Source organism: Schistocerca serialis, chromosome 7 (assembly GCF_023864345.2).
Source record: "Schistocerca serialis cubense isolate TAMUIC-IGC-003099 chromosome 7, iqSchSeri2.2, whole genome shotgun sequence".
NCBI classification, from domain to species: Eukaryota; Metazoa; Arthropoda; class Insecta; order Orthoptera; family Acrididae; genus Schistocerca; species Schistocerca serialis.
The window spans coordinates 248477033-248498891 of NC_064644.1; the positions used below are offsets into that span (position 1 = coordinate 248477033).

At 43.3% G+C, this 21859-nt stretch overlaps 1 protein-coding gene across 1 annotated transcript in view; it reads right to left on the reverse strand.

Moving 5' to 3' along the window:
* The window catches only part of LOC126412994 (arrestin domain-containing protein 17-like), a 198760-nt gene that overhangs the window by 52043 nt on the left and 124858 nt on the right, over positions 1-21859 (reverse strand). Inside the window, exon 7 of the mRNA XM_050082886.1 lies at positions 20421-20603. Coding sequence (XP_049938843.1) covers positions 20421-20603 — 183 coding nt within the window. The remainder of the gene's footprint in view (positions 1-20420; positions 20604-21859) is intronic.

Genomic DNA, 21859 nt, shown 5'->3' on the forward strand with positions numbered 1-21859 from the left:
AACTGAAAAGAACAAAATGTCGCAGAAGTTAGCCTTTTTTCCACATGAGACAATTTTGGGTTGAGAAGTGAAGGGAATTATGTTACAATTTCCATTACGTTGATAACTTCATCAGACAGTAGAACTGCGTTTTAAAAAATGTAGCAATGTATGTACTCGAACTCGCGACACCTTACCTACAGGTCGCGACACTTACCATTACGCTACTAAGTGACGTATAGCTGCAACACCCTCAGAACTCAAAAACTAATCCTCCAGAACTTATGCATTCGACAGCGCAGTGAGATAATGCATATTGCCGGGTTTAGACTTCCGAGAGACAAACAGTTACACCTTTTCTTTTTGCACTGCACGATGTTTTCAACGAACAGATAGCGCAATAGCGTAGCTCAAGTGGAAAGGAACACTTCCTATTTAAATTTCTTCATCCTACACTGTTGGCAGTTCTGCGTAGGTGGCAGTTACGTGATTTTATTTCGGTGATTACAAAATAGAGTCGAATGTTTGCACTGGGTAGCTGAGGCAGCTAGTTCATGGTGATTCGGTCAACCAAGTAAAGGAATTTACTGAACATGCTGCAAATTACTACGGGGAAACTGTGTATCAGAATTCTCGTCCAGTGTAGCGCAACGGCGTTACGATAGAAAAACGAACCACAGCGAAGAGGATTTGGTGGTCTGTTGGGCTGATGGTAGTTTCGATTCCAACTTCGGTCAATGTTTTTAGATAGGGAGAGACAGATTCCATTCTCTTCTGGCTACACCAACTGAAGACGATAAAATGGTATTGTGGTCTGAAATTCACATTAAAAATGATATTCCTTCTCTATTAAGTAGACTTTAGGGTGAACCACAATAAAGTCTAGAGTGGCGACGTGTAGAAACACTATCACCAGTAACCTTTCTTATATTAGTTATTTATTTCTAGTGACGAAACAAACGCCGTGTAGGCTCACAGGACACGTATTCCATCTTTTATCTGAGCCTCTGTATGTCGATAAAATTGGTTCTGAACTGGGAATGCAACTCAGACCGCCCTTAACGCGGAATTTGATCCCTTCGTGACAATACAGCTCGGCTACAATTTGCTGTTTGTTCAAAACTGCAGATTCCTCAACATCTCCACATATTGCGCGTGAATGGGTTCGAACCCTGGCCCGGCACTAAAGATTTCATTATGTATTATTACGCTCTAGCATGAGAACACCTATGGGCTGGTGGATAATAGTTTTGATTTTTATTGTATTTTCATTCGTTGTCAGCACTAACGAAATGTGACGTTTTTGATTCCCAGTGAGACACAGAACTATTTGCGAGATCACTGTAAGTTCAAGATGTTATTACGAGCTGCTGGTGGAGAAATATTCGGTAGCTGACGTCTCTTTGTATGTAGTCAACAACGATATGTGTGAATCAATATTCCCAGTCAGCACTGAACTGTTCATAATATTATTTCTAGTTCAAACATGCTCACATGTCGCTGCTGGTGCAACAAACCCATATTTAACGTTCGTTTTCTCTAGAATATAACAGCGATAGGTGCCGGGTTGGAGTCCTGGGAAGGAAAAAAATAATGTTTCGTCTCGTCATTTCAGTTACAACATTTAGCTACTGCCGAGAAAATCCGAACTGTCACAGTTAATTGTGCTTCGATATCTACCCGATTAGGTTCTGGGTTCGAATCCTTGTCCAACAGAAAGGTTTACCTCACGGCATTCCGAGTAAGTTACTTGTTAAGAAGCAATATTTAACACCTCTCGTAGTTCATTAACAGGGACAATAGGTGCTGGGTAGGAATTCGCGTCCGTTAAAAATGTTTGCGTTATGTAATTTAAAGTTGATTTTTGCTAACTGATACTGTCTAAAATCGAGGTATATCGCTCTCTGTATGCCTAATCAGGAATGACTGTTAGTTTCCGTCAGTCACGAAATCTTTGCTTAGTCTGCATGACCTGAGTTTGAATCCATATGCAGAACGAGACGTTTCGTCGTGTCATTTGAAGTTCATACATATTCTCAACTAGCTGCTCGTGAATAACTTAAATTTTTAATGTCTTTTGCGTTAAATACTAAGTACGGTATGTTGCTTTGAAGAGATCATGAATACGACGAACTTACTACGTGCATTACCTGTCTGACGTAGTAATGAGAGCGGTAACATTTCAGGTATATCATTTATTGTAATAAATGTGAGCTTACAAGCCTTAAGGACAGTATTATCTGTGATAAGGTGTTCCCTGATATTTGTTGTATCGTGGTATTACTTTACATCTTGAGTTATTGCGATACAGAGCAGTGTTTTCTGGTGGTGACTTGTTGGAACCAATTTCAATAGTCAAACGACTGTACCAAGGAGCGATTAGATGACATGCTAGACAGCTGCGTTATGTGGGTTGCATGCGAATCAGGCGAAATGCAATTCAGGTCGTCGGATACTTTTGAGCACGACTGTACATATTCCAGGCCATTGATGATGCCTTGCAGAAAATAAAGGCGAAACGCTTGTGGCACTAAAATTGTGTTTTACTCAGTTGCTGTCAGACGGTCCGTAAGTAAAAATCATCAATATACCGTAAATATACGGGTTTTAAGGCTTCGCAGCTTTCATTATATTCAACTTACGATTACAGATAATTCACCAAATGAAAGAGCAACTCAGTTTTGTTTGTGTACCTGTACGCAAAGGGAAGAGAATTAGTTGTGAATTAGCATTTCCAGTGATGTATGTGTGGAGACCTTTAAGGAGAAACTTACAACTACGTCCTTATCGTTTGCAGTTGTTAAAAGCTCTTCAAAGCCTACAGAGTTCGGTTTAAGTACCAACTTTTCAAACAAAACGTTGCTGCATGACAATGAAGATGATCGGTATCGTGTCGTCTTCGGTGATGAATAGACATTTCACCTAAGTGGAAATGTGAACGAATGTAATGTGAGAATCTGAGGATAAAAATATCCCCACGAGATAGCACAGTTGGAAAGAGGCTACCCTAAACTGAATTTTTCTTTCATATCCCGGCGGAAAGTCTATGAGCCTTTCTTTTTTCGTGTAGCAACTGTCACTGATGTTTCTTATCTTGATGCGCTAGTATTATGGGTCTTTCCCACAACTGGAAGAAGCTGAATCACAGAACTTTATTTGGCAGCGGGGTGGTGCGCCTCCTCACTGGCGTAACTCAGTGCGAGAGTGGTTAAACGATGTTGCACCTTACTGCTGGATTTGCCGGAAGGGGCTTGTTTTGCATGACCTCCACGTTCACACATGAGCTGACTCAATGCGACTTGTACAGTTGGGGATTCATAAAGGCTCTTGTGTAGACCTATGTGTCCCCGCTACTAGCTGAGCCACCTTATCCAGCATCTTTGCATCAATTACATCAGGCCCACTGATCAGGGTTTGAGAAGAACTCCCATATCGATTCGGTGTTAGACGAATGTTGGTCACATTCAACGCTTGTAAGAAAGACTGTTTCAGCTGCTCTTTCATTTGATGTGTTATTTATAATTGTAAAAAAAATGGTTCAAATTTCTCTGAGCACTATGTGACTTAACATCTGAGGTCATCAGTCGCCTAGAACTTAGAACTAATTAAACCTAACTAACCTAAGGACATCACACACATCCATGCCCGAGGCAGGATTCGAACCTGCGACTGTAGCGGTCGCTCGGCTCCAGACTGCAGCGCCTAGAACCGCACAGCCATTTATAATTGTAAGTTGAATGTAATAAATGCTACAAAGCCTTAGAACCCGTATACTCATTTTGAAACGCCCTGTACATAAGAACATGAATACAATCGAGCGAGAGATTCCATCAAATGACAAGATGATGGCAGCAGAATATGTAGTATATACACTCCTGGAAATGGAAAAAAGAACACATTGACACCGGTGTGTCAGACCCACCATACTTGCTCCGGACACTGCGAGAGGGCTGTACAAGCAATGATCACACGCACGGCACAGCGGACACACCAGGAACCGCGGTGTTGGCCGTCGAATGGCGCTAGCTGCGCAGCATTTGTGCACCGCCGCCGTCAGTGTCAGCCAGTTTGCCGTGGCATACGGAGCTCCATCGCAGTCTTTAACACTGGTAGCATGCCGCGACAGCGTGGACGTGAACCGTATGTGCAGTTGACGGACTTTGAGCGAGGGCGTATAGTGGGCATGCGGGAGGCCGGGTGGACGTACCGCCGAATTGCTCAACACGTGGGGCGTGAGGTCTCCACAGTACATCGATGTTGTCGCCAGTGGTCGGCGGAAGGTGCACGTGCCCGTCGACCTGGGACCGGACCGCAGCGACGCACGGATGCACGCCAAGACCGTAGGATCCTACGCAGTGCCGTAGGGGACCGCACCGCCACTTCCCAGCAAATTAGGGACACTGTTGCTCCTGGGGTATCGGCGAGGACCATTCGCAACCGTCTCCATGGAGCTGGGCTACGGTCCCGCACACCGTTAGGCCGTCTTCCGCTCACGCCCCAACATCGGGCAGCCCGCCTCCAGTGGTGTCGCGACAGGCGTGAATGGAGGGACGAATGGAGACGTGTCGTCTTCAGCGATGAGAGTCGCTTCTGCCTTGGTGCCAATGATGGTCGTATGCGTGTTTGGCGCCGTGCAGGTGAGCGCCACAATCAGGACTGCATACGACCGAGGCACACAGGGCCAACACCCGGCATCATGGTGTGGGGAGCGATCTCCTACACTGGCCGTACACCACTGGTGATCGTCGAGGGGACACTGAATAGTGCACGGTACATCTAAACCGTCATCGAACCCATCGTTCTACCATTCCTAGACCGGCAAGGGAACTTGCTGTTCCAACAGGACAATGCACGTCCGCATGTATCCCGTGCCACCCAACGTGCTCTAGAAGGTGTAAGTCAACTACCCTGGCCAGCAAGATCTCCGGATCTGTCCCCCATTGAGCATGTTTGGGATTGGATGAAGCGTCGTCTCACGCGGTCTGCACGTCCAGCACGAACGCTGGTCCAACTGAGGTGCCAGGTGGAAATGGCATGGCAAGCCGTTCCACAGGACTACATCCAGCATCTCTACGATCGTCTCCATGGGAGAATAGCAGCCTGCATTGCTGCGAAAGGTGGATATACACTGTACTAGTGCCGACATTGTGCATGCTCTGTTGCCTGTGTCTATGTGCCTGTGGTTCTGTCAGTGTGATCATGTGATGTATCTGACCCCAGGAATGTGTCAATAAAGTTTCCCCTTCCTGGGACAATGAATTCACGGTGTTCTTATTTCAATTTCCAGGAGTGTATAACCTGAGCGGCTGCATGGGTGACCTTGCGATTTGGTTACTGTTGTACTTTTGAGTTATCGTAATACCTGTTAATATAGTTATTACCACAACAAGGAAGCACAGAAATGCTCAAATGGCTTGGTCGTCAGAAATCGGTAGCCTTCCTTAAACCTCTGATGCTTCAGCAGTCGGGAACCCTACTAAACTGTGATGGAGTGCGGGAGCTGATAGTATAAATAGTGGCGGCCAGAAATAGAGAACCATTGCTTGCATGTGGTGCTATTTAAAACCTCTGTTCGCAGCATTTGATAGGCCAAAGTAGTGCTACTTTTTGCAGCATACCTAACTAAACTATCACGTCAAAAGTATCCACCCCTTAGTAGGTTTCACCGTCTACGTTTATGATGGACTGAACTCTGCTGGGGACACTCTCAATGAGGTATCTGAATGTCTGTGGAGGAATGGAAGCCCATTCTTCCTCAAGAGCCGATGTTGGAGGCTGGAGTCTAGAGAGAAGTCGGCGTTCTAATTTATCCCAAAAGTGTTCCATTGGCTTTATTTGGGGACTGTGGGCAGGCCAGTCCATTTCGGGAATGCTACTATCCCCAAACCATTGCCTCATAGATGCTGCTTTATGACAGAGTGCCGATACACACAGTCATCGTCTCCGAACTATTCCTATATCGTACGCAATACACCCATTACCATAACACCACCTCCTCTTTACTTCACTGTTGGTACTATACATTATCACAGGTGATGTTCTCCAGGAATTCGCCAAACCCACAACATTTCATGGGATTGAGACAGGGTTTAGCATGATTCATCACCACAAATCACTCAGTTCTAGTCACCCACTCTCAGTGGCGTCGCTTTTTAAACCACTGCAACTGTCGCTAGCTAGCTCGACCATCACATCCGGTTCTTTTATGCTCCCTACGCACAGTAGTTGTGCTAGCTGAACTGCTGTTAGCACTTTGGGACTCGCGAGTGATTCCTTCCGCTGATTTCATGCGATTGTTACAACCACTCTCCGCAATATTCGATGGCGTCCGTCCGTCAGTACATGAGGCCTGTCTGACCGTGGTTTAGCTGTAGTTATTCCTTCACGTTTCCATTTAACAGTCACATCACGAACAGCTGACTTGGGTACTTTAAAAGGGTTGATATGTCCCCGGCGGATTTGTTACTCAGGTGACATCTAGTTACTAGTCTACATTCGAAGTCACTGAGCGCTCCTGGACGGCGCTTTCTGAGGGTTCTGTTTCTGTACTGATACCACAGTACCGGCTTCTTTTATACTGGCAAGTCCGCTTCTCGTGACATCTGGTGGTCAATAACGCAATACATCTGGGTGGCCGAATATTTTTGAGCAGATATCGTATGTCTTTTGCAGCAGTTCTGGACGGACCAATTTGGAACGTTTAACGTGTCATGCACTGGCGTCTTATACCGGCCAATGTCACCTTGAAAGTGTATTAGTGTACGTGAAAGCACATTCGTGCACTCATTAAATACCGAAGTTTCCGAATTTTTAGCCTCAAGTACTTCATTTTCTGTGCTCTAGATAACTATAATTTTTATCGGGTTATCGACATCCCTTAAGCATGTTCGTCAGTAAATGGACACACCCTGGTTGAGAGGTAATGGGTCAAATTCCTAGGCATCCAAATGGCTAACAAAGAGAGGTCGCACCAGCATATGGATAAGTTAACAAAAAAGCTCAGTTCTGTCAATATACCATGTGTCCGGTAACGGTACTACAGTTGTTTTATTTTTTCTGTCGACGTTAGGTTTGTTGGCGTTGCAATTTCACAATCAAACTTCCATTATCTACCCCGAGAAACACCTCGGCCTATGCTTAACAATACAATCTTCATTCCAAAAAAAAGCAGAAAAAGATATGGAAGCTATGACGGCGACATTTTGAAGCATCCCTATGCTAATACGAATAATCTTAGAAAATTGTCGATTAGTTTGACTTACGTACGCTTATCTTATCCCCACTTACTGATTACCTAAAAATTATCTTCACGTTAGTTACAGTGAACTGAAACATTAACAACAGTGCCGTCAATGACAGTGTCTCTGTTGTAAGAAACAATTAAATATGGTACCAGAATGAACTACTACACAGAGACTATTTCTGTTTGCTTCAGTGTAATAATAAGGAATAATAGTGAATCAGAACAAAGATAAACGCGGATGTACGTCTTTCCTCATCACCACAGTGTTATTAATTATGATGAGCGTTAAAATATTTGTTTAACTCAGCGACAACAGAGCAGTTATGGCAATATGTTGAAATGACACGTTTATTTAAGCTGCTTGAGACTTCCACCGACTGATGGAAAGAACAAGGTGAATTTTAGAGAGTCGTTGATCACGAAGTCGCCGGCCGCGGTGGTCTAGCGGTTCTAGGCGCGCAGTCCGGAACCGCGCGACTGCTACGGTCGCAGGTTCGAATCCTGCCTCGGGCGTGGATGTGTGTGATGTCCTTAGGTTTAAGTAGTTCTAAGTTCTAGGGGACTGATGTCCACAGAAGTTAAGTCCCATAGTGCTCAGAGCCACAATCACGAAGTCATGAGAGACTTGACGCAAGGTGTGATTGGACACAGATAGACTGGAAATTGATCGCGGCCTTTTCGAAGGAACCACACGACCATTCGTTTTATGTATTGTGATGTACTGAGTGGGTCTTCTATGGATCAAGGATCAACTATTTCATTAGTATCCAAGTGGGAGGAGGGGCGGTATAGGAGTTCATCATCCATAGAGGAACTTCAAATTTGTGACCCAAATGAGGCCTCACATGGTGTTTCACGAGCTTACCATAAAGCTTCACATTTTGTTGTACTCAAACGTAATTTAGATTTACTTTTTCGAACAGATAAAACATACAAAGATTGACCTTTTGTATGTTGCTATGGAACCAACAATTAACCAAACAATATCAGCTCTGTGCTTATGGCAACTATCTGGTTGGCCTACAAAATACTCCTAGGCTGCTCCTTGCAAACCAGTAGTTGATATTTTGAGAGCAAGTGTTCGTGAAATAATCGATTTTCTACGATTCTGGTAATTATAATAAACACGATGAAGACCACATGCAACAAATTTCGAATTAACGTGGAGTGTACCTCACGATTGGATTTGAAAATTTTCAGCCGGCCGAAGTGGCCGTGCGGTTAAAGGCGCTGCAGTCTGGAACCGCAAGACCGCTGCGGACGCAGGTTCGAATCCTGCCTCGGGCATGGATGTTTGTGATGTCCTTAGGTTAGTTAGGTTTAACTAGTTCTAAGTTCTAGGGGACTTATGACCTCAGCAGTTGAGTCCCATAGTGCTCAGAGCCATTTTTTTGAAAATTTTCAGCATTGCGGTGAATACATAAAGGAAAATTGCTCAGCCGTATTCTCATTCAGAAATCGCATTTGAATGTTGGTTGAGTGTGAGAAGATCGTGTAATGCCTTGTGTAAGAAAGAGAAATGCCTACTTGCGCGTGTCGGAATTCGACAGCGGTAGGATCATGGTCTATTGAGACTATGTTGTTTCGTTCCACGATATTACTGCTGGTGTTGGTCAGGAACCGACGTCAGGCATGCTGTTATGCATCAAAATAGCAAAGGAATGGGAGAGAGAAAACTCTTCGAACTACTTACAGCCCGGCATTGCTGAAGCACATGGCAGTACCAAAATGAGTCACTTGCTAGACGTAAACATTCGATATGGTTAGTCGGTCATCAAGAGTTTAACTTCAATACTTCTGTGTGTGAGTGCAAACGAACTGACTGGAAAAGTGTAGGACGAGTGCAGACCAACCTGCCTCGTAAAATTGTGTAAGAAGCACTAGGTAGAATGCTATAAAATCAGGGGTTTGGTGAAATAGTTATGATACTGAAACAAATTGATTAAGCCTATACAGCAAAGCTGAAGACTGGTGACGACTGATAATCAGTGAGACTGATTCGGTCATTACGAATTACATAATACAACAAAGCTATTACTTGGCACCTAACCTTGTTAGGTTGGAGGCAGTCGATCAGTAGTATCGATGGCGTCCATGTCATACGCAATTGATTCTCTGATTATTGCATTGTAACATGAACCATGGACCTTGCCGTTGGTGGGGAGGCTTGCGTGCCTCAGCGATACAGATAGCCGTACCGTAGGTGCAACCACAACGGAGGGGTATCTGTTGAGAGGCCAGACAAACGTGTGGTTCCTGAAGAGGGGCAGCAGCCTTTTCAGTAGTTGCAAGGGCAACAGTCTGGATGATTGACTGTCTGGCCTTGTAACAATAACCAAAACGGCCTTGCTGTGCTGGTACTGCGAACGGCTGAAAGCAAGGGGAAACTACAGCCGTAATTTTTCCCGAGGGCATGCAGCTTTACTGTATGATTAAATGATGATGGCGTCCTCTTGGGTAAAATATTCCGGAGGTAAAATAGTCCCCCATTCGGATCTCCGGGCGGGGACTACTCAAGAGGATGTTGTTATCAGGTTCTACGGATCGGAGCGTGTAATGTCAGATGCCTTAATCGGGCAGGTAGGTTAGAAAATTTAAAAAGGGAAATGGATAGGTTGAAGTTAGATATAGTGGGAATTAGTGAAGTTCGGTGGCAGGAGGAACAAGACTTCTGGTCAGGTGACTACAGAGTTATAAACACAAAATCAAATAGGGGTAATGCAGGAGTAGGTTTAATAATGAATAGGAAAATAGGAATGCGGGTAAGCTACTACAAACAGCATAGTGAACGCATTATTGTGGCCAAGATAGATACGAAGCCAACACCTACTACAGTAGTACAAGTTTATATGCCAACTAGCTCTGCAGATGACGAAGAAATTGAAGAAATGTATGATGAAATAAAAGAAATTATTAAGATCGTGAAGGGAGACGAAAATTTAATAGTCATGGGTGACTGGAATTCGAGTGTAGGAAAAGGGAGAGAAGGAAACATAGTAGGTGAATATGGATTGGGGCTAAGAAATGAAAGAGGAAGCCGCCTGGTAGAATTTTGCACAGAGCACAACATAATCATAACTAACACTTGGTTTAAGAATCATGAAAGAAGGTTGTATACATGGAAGAACCCTGGAGATACTAAAAGGTATCAGATAGATTATATAATGGTAAGACAGAGATTTAGGAACCAGGTTTTAAATTGTAAGACATTTCCAGGGGCAGATGTGGACTCTGACCACAATCTATTGGTTATGATCTGTAGATTAAAACTGAAGAAACTGCAAAAAGGTGGGAATTTAAGGAGATGGGACCTGGATAAACTGAAAGAACCAGAGGTTGTACAGAGTTTCAGGGAGAGCATAAGGGAACAATTGACAGGAATGGGGGAAAGAAATACAGTAGAAGAAGAATGGGTAGCTTTGAGGGACGAAGTAGCGAAGGCAGCAGAGGATCAAGTAGGTAAAAAGACGAGGGCTAGTAGAAATCCTTGGGTAACAGAAGAAATATTGAATTTAATTGATGAAAGGAGAAAATACAAAAACACAGCAAATGAAGCACGCAAAAAGGAATACAAACGTCTCAAAAATGAGATCGACAGGAAGTGCAAAATGGCTAAGCAGGGATGGCTAGGGGACAAATGTAAGGATGTAGAGGCCTATATCACTAGGGGTAAGATAGATACTGCCTACAGGAAAATTAAAGAGACCTTTGGAGATAAGAGAACGACTTGTATGAATATCAAGAGCTCAGATGGAAACCCAGTTCTAAGCAAAGAAGGGAAAGCAGAAAGGTGGAAGGAGTATATAGAGGGTCTATACAAGGGCGATGTACTTGAGGACAATATTATGGAAATGGAAGAGGATGTAGATGAAGATGAAGTGGGAGATATGATATTGCGTGAAGAGTTTGACAGAGCACTGAAAGACCTGAGTCGAAACAAGGCCCCCGGAGTAGACAATATTCCATTGGAACTACTGACGGCCTTGGGAGAGCCAGTCCTGACAAAACTCTACCATCTGGTGAGCAAGATGTATGAAACAGGCGAAATACCCTCAGACTTCAAGAAGAATATAATAATTCCAATCCCAAAGAAAGCAGGTGTTGACAGATGTGAAAATTACCGAACAATCAGTTTAATAAGTCACAGCTGCAAAATACTAACACGAATTCTTTACAGACGAATGGAAAAACTAGTAGAAGCCAACCTCGGGGAAGATCAGTTTGGATTCCGTAGAAACACTGGAACACGTGAGGCAATACTGTCCTTACGACTTATCTTAGAAGAAAGATTAAGGAAAGGCAAACCTACGTTTCTAGCATTTGTAGACTTAGAGAAAGCTTTTGACAATGTTGACTGGAATACTCTCTTTCAAATTCTAAAGGTGGCAGGGGTAAAATACAGGGAGCGAAAGGCTATTTACAATTTGTACAGAAACCAGATGGCAGTTATAAGAGTCGAGGGACATGAAAGGGAAGCAGTGGTTGGGAAGGGAGTCAGACAGGGTTGTAGCCTCTCCCCGATGTTGTTCAATTTGTATATTGAGCAAGCAGTAAAGGAAACAAAAGAAAAATTCGGAGTAGGTATTAAAATTCATGGAGAAGAAATAAAAACTTTGAGGTTCGCCGATGACATTGTAATTCTGTCAGAGACAGCAAAGGACTTGGAAGAGCAGTTGAACGGAATGGACAGTGTCTTGAAAGGAGGATACAAGATGAACATCAACAAAAGCAAAACAAGGATAATGGAATGTAGTCTAATTAAGTCGGGTGATGCTGAGGGAATTAGATTAGGAAATGAGCCACTTAAAGTAGTAAAGGAGTTTTGCTATTTGGGGAGCAAAATAACTGATGATGGTCGAAGTAGAGAGGATATAAAATGTAGGCTGGCAATGGCAAGGAAAGCGTTTCTGAAGAAGAGAAATTTGTTAACATCCAGTATTGATTTAAGTGTCAGGAAGTCATTTCTGAAAGTATTTGTATGGAGTGTAGCCATGTATGGAAGTGAAACATGGACGATAAATAGTTTGGACAAGAAGAGAATAGAAGCTTTCGAAATGTGGTGCTACAGAAGAATGCTGAAGATTAGATGGGTAGATCACATAACTAATGAGGAGGTATTGAATAGGATTGGGGAGAAGAGAAGTTTGTGGCACAACTTGACCAGAAGAGGGGATCGGTTGGTAGGACATGTTCTGAGGCATCAAGGGATCACCAATTTAGTATTGGAGGGCAGCGTGGAGGGTAAAAATCGTAGAGGGAGACCAAGAGATGAATACACTAAGCAGATTCAGAAGGATGTAGGTTGCAGTAGGTACTGGGAGATGAAAAAGCTTGCACAGGATAGAGTAGCATGGAGAGCTGCATCAAACCAGTCTCAGGACTGAAGACCACAACAACAACAACAACATCTTGTATGAGATTGTTCTAATTTGGTCACACTGTTGCTGCCTGATGTGATGACCATGATTTGTAGCTATTGTGAATTGTTCGCATGGCTACTCTCTTACTGTATGGCGAGAGACAATACTATGGAATGTCATCTCTATGAGCTGTGTTTATTTTGAATTTATGTTAGTTTCAAGTTAGAATTTTCTATAATTGTATCTTTACATACATTACAATTGTGTCAATTTAATGTGAACAGTCGACAAAATGGATTGGCCCTGTAAAAATTTTTCTATACAAATGGTCTGAAGATGGCGATTTAATTTCGCTGAAACTAGTAATCCTCGAGTATTTTTGTGCGATGTAGGTCAATAAACTTCTGTACTAAAAAGAACAACCGTGTTCTGAATTTTATTCTCTACATTCGAAACCTCACTTGACACTGCATTCACTTAACATGTGCTAAGAAGATGAAATAACAGAACATATATAACGAAACTTCCCTAGTTTGAAAAGTTCGGTCCATTCAAAGAAACAATACTGACAGACTATAACACATAATAAATTATAATCACGAGCCAGACAACAAATTAACGGCGACTAATCAGAAGCTGAGAAAACCACGCATTCTAACCGTCTGTCTGTCTGCTGTCTGTCTCTCTCCCTCTCTCTTTCTTTCTCTTTCTCTTCTGAGTCAGCAAATTCGTATATTCGCGGTAATATACATTCACACTGCACAGACGCGAGTAGCACAGTAACCATGACAACATTAATAATAACTATTTCATAAGTTTGCTAATCTTCTATCGTGGAAGATGGCTGTCTATTGGTTAACTATAAATCCACCGTGCGCTCCTTGGCAATAACACCATACAGTGAGCAACTTTAGTACTCGTGACGGTCACTGATTAACAAGATCGCAGGGGAAATTAGTAATTTAGATATTCTGTTAAATAACGAAGCTGAATCCATGAAACATCGCGACTCATAGGCTTTCTGCAATTATTCCTGTTTATTATAACTCATGCACTGTTATAGAAAACGGTGATCTGACTCCTTTTTGCAACGAACAGGGACAGGACTGTCATAGAGGATACTGTGTGCGCCAGGCATTCATGTTGTACACAAAAATTCGTGATACACATTCTCTGTCTTTGGGTAGCGTAGTTCATAATTTGGAAAACTAATTTTAATTTAACATTGCTGTTAATGCCGTTTCTATCGCCACAGCCGTCAGTTAATCAGAGCGAGATAAGTCACATACACCATCCGACTGAGAATCGTGCAAACTTTATTCCGAGTGTATTTGAACTGTTTGTGTATCGTGCCTGAGGAGAAAGTTAGGAACATGTTCAGAATTTATCTAGACGGCCGTGAGAAACAGCCTAAAAACTGCACTTTAACTGGGCGGGGTACCAAACCAACGGTCGTCTGTTCGCCTCAAGGATTAGACCCGTGACCAGCTCACATCGCTGTCGCGGAAGCTGACTCTCTAGACGCCTTTAATTCCTTTATCATTTTTGTTCGTCGTTGTTCCCGCCATTTGCTCTCGGTGGACGTCACATGACACTCCTTCAATTTCATCATTATATTCTTCACTCAGTTTTCTTATTACAGAGGACAGCCAGCCCTTCTGACCGAACACGCTGAGCTACTGAGATGGCAAGAAGTTAAGCTACACGAGCATGTCGAAAGCCGCCCTTGTAAATTTTACTATCATAACACATTAAAAGTTTGGATTTGGAAAATCTCTTTAGTTCACCAAAAGCACTCCATATCATTTATATCTTTCTGTTTATTTTACTTTTTGTTTGCTGTCTGTACAGGGTGAAAAGTATTTAAACCGACAAATTCTGGGAGGTTGTAGGGGACATCAAAACAAATATTTTTCCCTTAAATCATTTTTTCCTATGAGGAGTATATAAAGCGGCAGAGGAAGATTTCTCTGGCGGCAAATTAATGAAACCAACAAACACTTTTCCATTTTTTTATGACCAAGAGACAACACATTAATACAACCCAATTTCAGTTACAGTAGATTTTCAAAAATTGCCTCCATTGACACGTAAACAAAGGTTACACCGTCGGATCATTTTCTGTCTGACACTGGCAAAAACCGCAGGAGTATCCCGAATTGTTCCTGCTGCTGCTGCTGCTACTATCAGGGCAACCAGATCCTCTTCTGATGCAACAGGAGTTGCGTAAACAAGGTTGCGCATCTCTCCCCACACATAAAAGTCCAGAGCGGACATATCTGGGGATTGAGCAGGCCATGGTACATGACCACCTCTGCCAGTCCACGTTTCTGGGAACCGTCGGTCCTGGAATCGATGCACACGACGACTGAAATGTGCCGGCGCCCTGTCCTGTTGGAACCACATGCGTTGTCTTGAATGGAGCGCGAAGTCTTTCAGCAATCTGGCAATGCTGTGGCGAGAAAATTGTAATAGTGCCTGCCATTTAATGGCCTAGGTAGCAGATATTGCCCAATTAAACAGTCCCCAACAACACCGACCCACACATTAACGAAGAACCGCACTTGATGAGCGCTAGTAACTGTGGCATTTGGGTTATCTTCACTCCAAACATGCGAATTGTGCATGTTGAAGACTCCATCACGCCCGAACGTTGCTTCATCGGTAAACAACACAGAGGATGGAAATGTAGGATGGTGGTTAGTGTTTAACGTCCCGTCAACAACGAGGCCATTAGAGACGGAGCTCAAGCTCGGGTTAGGGAAGGATTGGGAAGGAAATCGGCCGTGCCCTTTCAAAGGAACCATCCCGGCATTTGCCTGAAACGTTTTAGGGAAATCACGGAAAACCTAAATCAGGATGGCCGGAGACGGGATTGAACCGTCGTCCTCCCGAATGCGAGTCCAGTGTGCTAACCACTGCGCCACCTCGCTCGGTGGAAATGTAGGATGCATTCCACATTGTTCCAGGTACCACTGCGAAAACTGTGCTCTGGGTGGATAATCAACTGGTTCCAGGTTGTGTACACGCTGTAAGTCAAATGGACGTAACAATTGTTCTCGAAGGACTGTTCTTACATTCGTCTGATTCGTCCCCATGTTACGTGCAATTGCACAAGTGCTGATTGATGGATCCTGCTTCAAATGCTGCAAGACAGCTTCTTGAAATTGCAGCGTTCTTACCGTGCGACGGCGTCCCTGTCCAGGTAATCTGCTAAATGACCCCGTCTCACGCAGACGTTGGAACACAGCAACAAAGGTCATATGATGCCTGATACGGCGATTAGGATATTGTTGATAAACACGCTGTGCAGCTCGTACGTTGTGGTGCTGCACGTAGTATGCACCAACCGTATCAGTGTACTCACTTCAGGTGTATCGCTTCATTAGTAAACAGAGACAATGCACTACTACACTGGTGGACAGCAGTTGCCTACAACTGAAGAGCGCAATACGCCCTCTAACAACTGAAGAGAGTAATACTGCCTCCACCGGTTTAAATAATGCTCATAGGGAAAAATGACATTAGGGAAAAATATTTGTTTTGATGTCCCCTACAACCTCCCAGAGTTCGTCGGTTTAAATACTTTTCACCCTGTATAGTCATTATCTTCAACCACTCCACCTACTGATACAAAACTTACCAATTATGACTTCATTGTTAATTTGCACACTTTTCTCTTACAGGTGTTCAGTGTCCAGTAAATGCTTCCTTTGGTTGTTGAACATTTCTCTTATTTCTATCTTGATTTTTCGTTATGTAGATTGAACAGCAGGGGCGAAAAACTGCATGACTACCATACATCCATTTCAGTCCTAGCAATTTTGTCTTGGTCTTCAGTTCTTATTATTACCTCTTGTTTCTTGTAGGTACCGTGTAATGAATTTAATTAATATATTTCGGGAACTTTTTGGTACCATCTCGTACTTAGCACACAATACCGATGAATTTCTGCCAGAGATAGCTCACATTAATCTGCTGGGAGCTCATTCGTCCCAAGAATGGCCACTCGGTAAGCAGAAACATGCTAACAGTACAACAGAAATTGTACGAATGATTATTGCAAGTTCGCACTAAAATAAAGTGAAGGCGGTGTGTCTCCTAGTTTGCTCTGCGTACAGACTGGGCTGAGACTGATATCGGAGTTGCTTGGGAAAGCCTTGGGCTTATCGCGGCGCCGTGGAGGGACGCAGGGCGTGGTCTCGCGGTGACCTTTGGCCGTAACGAGCAGCGGCCACACGCGACGCGCCCGTCGCCCTCAGCCCTAGCCCTTAGCCCGGCACGTGCCCTACATGGTCGCCGCGCCAAGTACTCCAAGGTCCCAACACATCTTCTTCATTCTTTTCGTTGAACAATAATTTTGCTGTGTGGTGATGCAGGACTAACGCGTGAATTTCTTTGATGAAAACTTCTCAGGTTGTCAGTCGAGTCGTGGCGTCGAGTTCGCCGGAAGATGACGAGTGGGAAACTCGTTGAGAGTTCTGGCAACACTATACCACAACTCCGCTGATAACTCGAGAGGATTTCATCAGTATCTTCTGTCCGAGGCATGACTTGTAGCGAGGCTTGTACAGAGTATGCTTGGATTACGTTGCTTACACTCTTTCTTTAAGTTTTTTCCATACTGTGTCGTACAATATATTAGGTAACGAAACTCTTCTCTTCCGTTCGATCGTCTCTACTACCCTTTTTTTCAAATTTGACATATTTAATCGTTGGATCTTTCAACTTGCTTTATGACTGCCTTTCTTATTACCCACCTACGTACCCATGTAATAAGAAAATGTTCTCATCAGTTTCCTGATATAACAAAATCATTTTTGTAACTGTGTTTCGCAACTTGCACAAAAATCGCGTAACATACTGAACCTAATGTTGTTTTATCAAAAAAATGTATGTGAAATCTTATGGGACTTAACTGCTAAGGTCATCAGTGCCTAAGCTTACACACTGCTTAACCTAAATTATCCTAAGGACAAACACACATACCCATGCCCGAGGGAGGACTCGAACCTCCGCCAGGACCAAATATTGTTTTAAATGACATTTGATGTAGGAGAGAGAGGAGCAAGCTGGCTCTCTCACAACTATACTTTGACGTTTTATTAATTCTGTACAAATTTTTATGTTTTATTAATTCTGTAGTTTCTTTTGTTCGTAAACATTCTAATCAGCATTCCATAAACCATGTGTTGAGTCTTTTGATTACTAAGTAACTTTGACTTGCATGGTCCAGTGGAACATGATAAATAAGTTAACGGTTACTCATTTTTAATACATCTATTTTTGGAGACACAACGGAAGCTCGTCTATGCGGACTAGACGGGATCATAGGTCAGATAATCGAAAATCTCTTTAATCCAGAAATTCACATTAAGACAGAATGACATAGGTTATATGTCAAAATAGAAAAATTGTATTTATTGTCACAAATTGGCACAAATTATGCATTATTTTTACGTAAATTGTGACTAAATATTGACAAAAAACAGTTAGTTTATACACTGTACTAATCAACAAGTTTTTTCCGAACCAGATTCGTACGTCGAATGTGAGTCAGACGATCAAAATGGTTCAAATGGCTCTAAGCACTATGGGAGTTAAAATCTGAGTTCATCAGTCCCTTAGAACTTAGAACTACTTAAACCTAACTAACCTAAGGACATCACACACATCCATATCCGAGGCAGGATTAGAACCCGCGACCGTAGCGGTCACGCGGTTCCAGATGAAGCTCATGGAACCGCTCGGTCACAGCGGCCGGCTGTACCACGATCACGTAGTAGTATCGCCAGCAACAGCTCTGCAGAAGTTTTCTGCCTGCTGGCGTTCCAGATAATAAGTTGTGACGTTTGTGCGAAGTTGCGCATCATAATTTAATTTCAGTACAGAGTTACATTCCTGTTATGGCTGTGCGTGTCAGAAGAGTTGGGAAGGTTATCCATTCCACTATGAGAGGTGTTTAAGACACAGGGACCTGCAGTTTCAGTCGCTACATTATGTCCTGGAGCTACGGCAATCCTCTAAAATTCCTATACAAATTTGATGGCAACATGCTTAACTTCAAGTGATAAGACTAAAAGAATAATTTATTAAAAACAAAGCTGACGATACTGGAATCTTTACCCATACTGACGTTTCATATTTACAGTGTTATTTATTAAAAAGCTTCCAGAAGAAATACGAATGAATCAAATTAACAAGACGAATGTCGACAGAGATGGTCGATCTCTGCCTGAAATATACCCTGCACGGGCAGGTGTCGCCAGTAAGCAGTCTAGCTCGATGTTTCGTGATGTTAAGACGCAACTCGTTAGCGAGTGAACAAGTTATAGTTTTGTGATTAAAAGTGAGGTAACTGTTAAAAGCGCTTTGGGAAACGTTTGACACGACATTAAATGATTCTCAAGAAGAGAGATTGCTATAGGGTATAATAGTTACGGTGCTAGATTATGTACCGCGCGGTCTTGGGCGCCTTGAGCCGGCCGCTGTGGCAGAGCGGTTCCAGGCGCTTCAGTCTGGAACCGCGCGACCGCTACTGCCGCAGGTTCGAATCCTGCCTCGGGCATGGAGGTGTGTGATGTCCTTAGGTTAGTTAGGTTTAAGTAGTTCTAAGTTCTAGGGGACTGATGACCTCAGATGTTAAGTCCAATAGTGCTCAGAGCCATTTGAACCACTTTAGGCGCCTTGTCTCGGTTAGCGCGGCTCCCCGCGTCGGAGGTTCGCGTCCTCCCTCGGGCATGGGCGTGTGTGTCGTCCTTAGCGTAAGTTAGTTTAAGTTAGATTAAGTAGTATGTAAGCTTAGGAACCGATGGCCTCAGCAGTTTGGTCCCATAGGATCTTACCACAACTTTGCTAAATAATGTGATTGAAGCAGTGACTTATGAATTTTTACTGCCTCTAATATCGCATTGGTTTTACCATATCGCAACACAATGGGACAATAAGGTGACACCCGTTTTTCTTAAATCAGACTTTCAACATTATTTTAGTTTCAGTAATAGTGATCCCAACGGCAGCGATCTATAGAGAATTGCGCTGGAGAAGAGACCTTTAGGAGCCATGAGGTAAGCAGGCATCTCTTCCAACCACCATCGAACGACCGAGTACATGTTGTTAGGATATACTCTTGCTGTTTATCCAACGTATGCTACATTACACAACGTCACATAGGGAAGGACTGATGGAGTTTGCATATTCTTATATAGTTTATTTATCGCAGTAGGAAGGAAGTTTAGGATGCGCTATAGTGCGTCCTATTCAAGCACGCGAAGTTAGAAAATGCCATTGTACAGCGAGACGTATACGAATATAGTTCATTTTGCAGCGCACGATGTGACATTTGCAGCAAGCGGCACAGGCTCAGGGGAAGTCGGAATGCTCTGGGCGTTAGTGATTTGTTTTTGGCTGCAGCAAATGTTACTAGCTGACAGTACCGCGTCAGATAGTCATTGTTGACTGCTGTGTTAATGTGTTGTACTTCAGTCTCTTTCGTACCGTTTCCCTTCTTGATTATAAATAGGCCTTTATGTAATTGTTTGAGTCAGGATCTTTATTAAACACTTCCATAGATAAGACGAATTCAGTTTTGATTACGAACAGCATTTTAGCGACCGTTACCTCCGTGCGTGCCTTGTGCTTTTGCCTAAGCGAGGTGCCTACATTGCAGGAGGCAGGCGAGAATTTTTCCCGCAGCGTGACAGCTCACCCCCAGGCACTGAATGCGACGGCCGTGCTTCCTTCCTCAACTTCCGGCAACACCCTCTGGCATTGTCCAATTTAGACTTGACATACTGTACTTATTAGACCGCCAACAGCAGACGAGAAAACAGACTGACCTGCTTGAGGCGAGCGCTCGTGCGGTAGATGGGCCGGTCGCTCATGTTGAGGATGTCGGCGGAGACGGCGATCTCCTCGCCAGGAACGAAGCCCGTCCTCTTCACCTTAGCCGAGGCGATCACCGTGCCCTTCTTACAGCAGAACAGACACGAGTTTGTGCTGCGCTGCTCGTAGGCGCCGCTCTGCCAACAAACGTCACGCACTGGCTCGTTACAAATATCATCCGATTACAGTCAAAGTCAGTCCCGCACTCAGTGTAACAGAATTGTACCACAACAGTTATCCACACTCCACAGACACTTGACACTCTGTAATAGGTCAGATACAGGCAGTGAAGAACCTCCACCAATTGGACTTCGTTCAGGGCGGCAATGTGGGTTTCTGCATCTGCTACCAACGAACATACACATACTGTCAGTAACGTACACACAGATGCGCACGCACGCACGCACACACACACACACACACACACACACACACACACACACACACACACACACACACAAACCAACCTAAACATGTACACTCGCACAAACACACTCTCCTATAAACTCACGTTCAAACAAACATGCACTTACAATAAAGGAACACCCACATAGTATGTTGTTCAGGGCGTCAATGTGGGTTTCTGCATCTGTCCCGAACAAACACACACTCACAATCACACAAACACAAATTCACACTAGTTCACTTAAACACATTCCCACCCACAAACACACACAAGCACGTTCACACAAACGCACATATCCACACACTCATGTTAACACAAAAACGCATTAACAAAAACATACTCTTGTACTCACAAAAACTTCCCCAAACACACTCACGAAAACATACACTCACAAAAACACACATTTACGCAAAAATGCACTTACAGAAACTCATGTTCACATAATCACATACTTACACAAATACAAACTCACCGTTACACAAATACACATTCACCCAAACACACATACTCACACAAACACACATTCACACAAATTCATCCTCGCACAAACACATGCTACAACAAACAGACACTCTCGCAAACACACTAACACAAGCTCATACTCATATAAACTCAAATTCAAACAAACTATTGCTCACACAATCACACAAACACACATCCACATACGTTCCACTCTTTCTGTCAGCCTAAGATCAGTTGCAAGTAGTTGATCTATAATTATCAGCTGCTTGTGATGGAAGGTTATTTTCTCATAGTAACCTGGATTTTCGCATGATAAAAGCTGGCTCTGATGTGATATAGCAAACATATTCGCCAACAGTATAAAGTTGTTTGAACATATCCGCGTCTCTTCATGTCAGTCTTTTTACTTATATTTACCTTATGAGATTTCATCATGTGATTCAAGTTTTGATGTTTAGTTTTCGTGCTTAGAAATTATTCTCAGAATTATTGACATTTGTTGGAACATTGCTTAACTTTTTGTCA